The following is a 6,106-nucleotide window of genomic DNA, read 5'->3' as shown; positions in this document are numbered from 1 at the left end:
TTTATAAAGGCTTTGTGGCACACAGTGCTGTGTTCAGCAAGACTTGGCAGCTCCCTGTGCTTAGATCCCATCAGCATGAAAGTGTCCCTTGGCTTCAGCTTCTTCCTGGCTTTCCTGGATCCAGGTCAGTTTTCCACTGGGACCTGTCGGGCTGTGAGACATGGAAGCGGTCTGGGAATGGGTGCTCTGTGTGTGCAGCCATTACTGCCATCTGAGCCATAAGAGACCCATCATCCAGGGGGACTTGCACTCCAGAGAGGTGAATGGTCTGGGGGGATCTTTGGTGCTATGAGCCAATCTGCAGGTGAAGGTGTAGGCATTTGCAATGTGAACAAGCTGTCAAAGCTCCTGTGGTGGTCACTGGTGATCTATCTGCGACAGTCATGGGAGTGATTCAGGTAGACAGACTCTGAGGCAGACCTTTGGTCAGCTGCATCGATCTCCAGCCACCATTTACCACAAACTTAGGGGCTCACTTATTTTGTGTTAAGGAAGCATGCGCCATCTGGGCATCTGGCATTATCTCTGTAGTTCGATCCCTGGGTTTCCTGTAGCAATCTCAGGCATCAAAGTTAAAAAAATAAATAATTTATTAAATGGTACAGGCTCGAGATGGGTGCCTCCAGAGAGGGGTCCTGAGCCAAGAAATTCCGGGGTGGTTATACCCTTACAGACTATTCACCCAGCCCTCACACGCTGTTCATGAAACTTTTGGTCCAATTATGAATTTTGATTTTGGGGCCTTCTAACACCTCACTGGATTCTTTCTCTGCCTCTGGGCAGATCATTCTTATCTCAATGAGTTACACCTGCTGTTGACTGTAGTAGCCTTGAAGTCTCTGTATCTTCTAGTCTGTGTTTTTTTGACAGAATACGAGAAACTGAAAAAGTTCCAGACTTAGGATAAAAAGTTCCGGACTTAGGATAAATGCTTAGCCATAACTTAGCCATAACCACAACTTCAGTGTGTTATCTTCATTATTCTCACACTAAAAAACCCCCAAAACACAGGACACTGTACCAGCTACTAAAAGGAAAATTATACCTAGGTGGAAATTTACAGCTTGTAGCCTCAGGCTTCAGCAAATCTAGCTACTCGCTAAGTAAGTAAAGCTAAGTAAATAGCATACTAAATCACACAACCTTACAACTCTAAGCAATTTTTCTACTCAAAACTTACTTATCTAAGCTAAACAACTAATATTCCTTAACATTTTGCTCATGCCCAGGGTCGTATGACATTTTAGACATTCTGTGTCATCTCAGCTGTCCTTCAGCTCTGCTCCAGAAAAGCACTGGTGTCTTGGAGGTCTTGTGTCATACCTGCTACTTCATGTAGATGTCACAGCCACTGCAAGATGCCTTAGATGGCACCTTAGATGGAACCCACAGATGCCTGGACCCCTTAATCTACATGCTGGACTCTTGGGTCCCAATGAGTGCATGTCAGGGAAAACACGCAGTTTATCCTCTGTTGATAAAAATTTTATACCTTTCTAAGTGTTTATTCTGACTGTGTGATACTCTGGTCTGCTTGAGATGTTCCAGCAGGCAGTTAGTAAAGTGGTTTCCCCTAATGCCTGCAAATTGATACACCATTCCCCAGTTTGTACATAGCACAGTCAATACCTGCTGGCAGCCTCTTGATCCCCAGACCTCTAAGTTCCCCTGCTCACTGCAAAGAGAGGATTTGGTGCCTGGGAATCTAGGGACACCTGAATGCCTGCCAGGATGGAGGAATTTGTGGGGATGCTTTCCTTGGCAACCCCAGGAAAACCAAGCAAACATAATTGTACAGCAGACAAGGGAATCTGTCTGGGTATTGGTGGCTAAAATGTAAAATGCTACCCCAAAATGGCTTCCCCTCACTGGCCCAAATTCAAGTTCATGCTAGAATAAATAATAATAGAAATAGTAAAAAGGAAGACACAAACTGAAACAGGGAAAATAAAGGAAGAGGAATGTTGAAAGTGCTGATCACATGCTGAAGCAAAACATTGATGAAAGGGGAAGTGAAATCTCTCGTGACTGCTACTCAGGAATGTGTCCTTCTTTCCCCAGGGACCTGCCTTCAGTGTGAGGTTTGTCACAGCATAGGAAAAAGCTGCTCTGGCCCCATGAAAACCTGTAGTGGTGGTGAAAATACCTGCGGCATCATTCTGCATGAGGTCATGATAGGTAGGTGAGACATCCACTATGGCTGTGTGCCAACATGGCTTTTGTAGTGGGGCTGTGGGATGGATCTCTCTCCTCACATCTGTCACTGGCCTTATGGTGAATCCTTGGATAAGCTGTTCGTTTTCCTTTTCACTGACAGAGCACCCAGAGATCAGGATTGTCTGGGATGGGAAAAGCTCTCTGTTCCTCTATCTCAAGTAGCAGTCTCCTGCTGGGAGGCCTTGGTTCTTATTTGTGGAGGGGAGCACCTAGGAAGCATGCTGGGAGGAGACATTGGCTTTTAATTCTGGCTAAGTGGGTTGAGAGGCTGGACCATGAAGGACACAAGGCTGCTGGCATCTAGCACTGAGGGTGCACTGGCCGTGGGTGGAGGGAGAAACTGGCCTGCATCTGCCTCCATTCCTTGAGCAGGGAAGGGGACACCTGGCAGCCTGGCGGTACCACCAGGTCTGAGCTATCACCATCTTCCCATGTTTGGTAAGCCAAAGATGGGTGCTGGGCCCTGACAGAAATGCACATTTGGTTGTGTTAGCAGCATGGCCTTGGTCATCACCCAGCTTCAGTAGTGTGACTGAAGGTTATCTCATATCCTACCAGCTTTTTGCTGGCAGCTCCAGTGCACATTCATGGGAAAGACTAGACTTGTCTGTGTCAAGATGCTTGTGGCTGTAGCAGACAGTGTGATCTGCAGACTGTGCATGAAGAAGCGTGGGCTGTGGGTCAGAGGTGTGTGGGTCACCCAGAAGCACTGTGGCTGCAGCATTCTGGAGAAGATGAACTTCTGCAACAAGGCCATCTGGTTGTGAGGAGTTGTGTTATCCTCCTGCCTTTAAGCACAATGTGGAGAAGGGAAGATTCCTCACTAGTGTCTCAGATGTGATGGCACCCTTGTGCCTCTGAGGGGATCACCAGTGCTGCTTTTGCAGTGGCTCTGCTATCCCCAGTTCCTTCTCAGGCCCCAGGATGGCTGCTTAGCAGTTGCTGCTGCAGGAACTAAGGAGAGGGGAAGGGAGTTACCTTGTGGTTACTGACTTGGTCCTGCCTTCCACTCATTACAGGAGGGATGGCAATCCCTTCATCCATCAAGTCCTGCCTGCCATCCAGCATTTGCCAGCTTGGCCCTATCACCATGAACTACGGGAAGGTAAAAGCAAGGAGCCACTTGGCTTGCTGCACAGGCAATGACTGTCGAACAACTTCCGTTTCATGTAAGCTCCCTTTTTCCTTATAACTTGTCCCATCTCTGTCTGCCCTGAGCTGAGGTGAGGCTTCCCAGGCTAAGCCATCACCTGGCTCATTCCTCTCATTCACTCGTTAAAACCAATTACAGCCCATCTCTTTCCTTCCAGTGCCACCAGAGGACAACGTTCCCAATGGATACCAGTGTCCCGCTTGCTACAGTGTGGACTCCTTTCAGTGTGGTAATGAAATAGTAAACTGCACTGGATCCGAAACCCAGTGCGTCGACCTTGCTGGGTTAATGAATTCTGGTAACTGCCTTTTATCTGGGGCTGTCTTTCATCTTTTTGGGTAGACGGGTGAAACCAGTCTAGGATGAAGCATCACAGAGAAATAAATATGGGCAAAAAGTGTGAAGGGAAAAAAGAAGAAGAGAAATGGAACTGAATGGGAACATGCTTAAAGCTGATAAAAGGGCAGGGGTGTTTTTTTCTTCTTCCTTCCCCATCATGCACAGACAACTGCTGGGATTCCTCATAACATGGCATAACTACATGGTCAAGAGCAGAACTGGACTCCTGAAGCAATTACATGGGCATGTAATAAATCTGTCCAAGACCCTGAACCTGCTGGCCCTACCTATGATGCATGAGAATGAATCTGGATCTAAGCCAGTTGCCTACTTAGTGGTGGCACAGAGCCATTGGCTTTCTCATGCGGAGACACTGGCCACTGGGGACAAGACACTGTTGCAGTGGTGCCTCTGCTTCTAGAGAGTCTGGGACAGGTCCCTCCTCATGAATGCTGCAGCTGGGCCTTTGGGGTGCCCAAAGGTCACCCCTGTGAGGGAACTCGAGCCTTTGAGTGGCCGGGGCCAGCAGCAACACATAACACTGTCCTTCAGAAATCTTTTTCCTACTTCGGGAGCTGTAATTTGAGAGAGGGAAATAGACAGCAAGCTCCTTTGTCACTCCCCTTTCCTCCCCTGCCTCAGATAAAAGACTTCCGTGTTTCATGGCAGTCCTACCTGTGCTCCAGCAGGCAGGATAAATAACATGGAAATCAAGGGCAGCAGCACTGGTTGTAGAAGTAGACTGGAAAAAAGATTTCTTGTGTATGTCTATGGATGGAGTTTCTCTGAGTTTATAATATTGCCAGGTGATGATATGATGCCTGAAGGTCTTTGCTATACACTTTATTGGTGTGTTGTCCAAACTTTGAATTAGAAGGTGTTTCAAAGACAGTATGAAGGAAAACAAGCATTTTCCTAGTCACAGCAATGGAAATAGAGTGGTGCAACTAATCCAGTGTACCACTTTTCTTGACTTGATTGATTGGCCACTATAAATAGAGGAGATCTGTGTGGTGTGATGAGCCGTGCAGAGGACGCAGTGGTGTAGGGGAGCAAAGGAATGTGAGGTGCTAATGAAGCACCCTTATATGTTATTTGAGATAAAAACATCCAGCAGAATATTCCAGAAGAGAAACATGAGCAGTGTGAGCAAAGGCGAGCAATGGAAGCAAAAATATCTGAACGGGGAGCTAGGCACCCAGCATGTTCTCAGGTCTCCTTCTCAGGTAGATGCTCTGGTGTTGGTAAAGGACAAGTTCGGTTTTCAGGCTCTCCCTCAGTGGGCATGTCAGCAGGGTTTCTCTGTTAGTTTGGCTAAATCCTGTAAGGCCTTAGAGAATGGACTTACCTGAATAAATGGCTCAGCCTGTAATGTCTTTGAGACTTCTCATCCCCATGCCAAATTTGGCTGAGAGATAGTCATCCAGTTCAGATGTCATGAGCGGGTCAGAGACAAATGAACACCTTGAGTACTGTCACACAGCCCTTGCTTCTTTAGGAAGGTAGGCAAGTTTTGAACAGAAGAATTTTCAAGTGAGAGAATGAAAACTATTTAAAAGCTTTAAAGTTTTTATATATAATATGTTTAGACTTTTAAAAAAATAATCTTTATTCAGCAGAAAAAGAAGACAAACCCTAACTGCTTTGTATTTCAACAGTTTCTGGGAGCAGACAGGAATGGGTTTGTGGGTTTGAAGCCAACTAGATGCGAGGAATGGGCAGTTCTTGGGGTGGAAATGGGGACCTCATTGGCCAGGGAGGGAATAGCTTTGGAGACTGCTTCCCCTGATGCATGGCCTGTACTTCTCCTGTGTAGGTGGACTGTCTCTGAAAGCTGCCATGAAGGGTTGCACCACCATTTCTGAATGCAATATTGTAGGAGATGGAAAAAACAATCTGGGGATGATGGACATAAAGTTAAGGCGGTTCCAATGCAAACCAGCTTCTGCTTTTGCCAGACTGACTTCTGGGTTTGCCCCTCCAGATACACTCTTCCTCCCTGTCCTGTCAGGATTCATCTTGGAGAAAGTACTTTTCTGACTCTCTCTAGTACTGGGTTAACCACAGCCCACAACAAACTCCAGCAGTGGTTCCAACCAAGTCCAGATTGCTGTGGCTTCTCCTGTGTGTGGAGTTTGTTTTCAAATTAGCTCTTCTTCTTTTGTAATTTCACAGAATAAAGATAGTACTTACACTTCTTTTGTTTCCTCATTGATTTAATCTGATTTAAAGCTTCACAGGTTCAATTGTGGTTGGTTTCATGTTACATTCTCTGAGTTCTTTGTCCACACTGGGACCAGGGGAGACTGCACTAGGTCTCCATACACTGCACAGGCAATGAGAGCTTTCAAGACAGCCATAGAGGCTACATCCACAGAATCACAGAATCACAGAATG

General features: G+C 46.5%; 1 protein-coding gene across 1 annotated transcript; it reads left to right on the top strand.

Moving 5' to 3' along the window:
• Positions 1-75: 75 nt before the first annotated feature.
• LOC104469199 (phospholipase A2 inhibitor subunit gamma B-like) lies at positions 76-5,749 on the top strand. Its single transcript, XM_010083623.1, has 5 exons — positions 76-124; positions 2,062-2,178; positions 3,237-3,386; positions 3,528-3,668; positions 5,526-5,749. The coding sequence occupies exons 1-5, from the start codon at positions 76-78 to the stop codon at positions 5,747-5,749; spliced, it is 681 nt and encodes a 226-aa protein (XP_010081925.1).
• Positions 5,750-6,106: the final 357 nt, after the last annotated feature.

This window comes from Pterocles gutturalis, unplaced genomic scaffold (assembly GCF_000699245.1).
Source record: "Pterocles gutturalis isolate BGI_N339 unplaced genomic scaffold, ASM69924v1 scaffold2520, whole genome shotgun sequence".
NCBI lineage: Eukaryota > Metazoa > Chordata > Aves > Pterocliformes > Pteroclidae > Pterocles > Pterocles gutturalis.
Note: the sequence above shows the minus strand (reverse complement) of the source record. Positions and strands in the feature narration are given on the sequence as shown.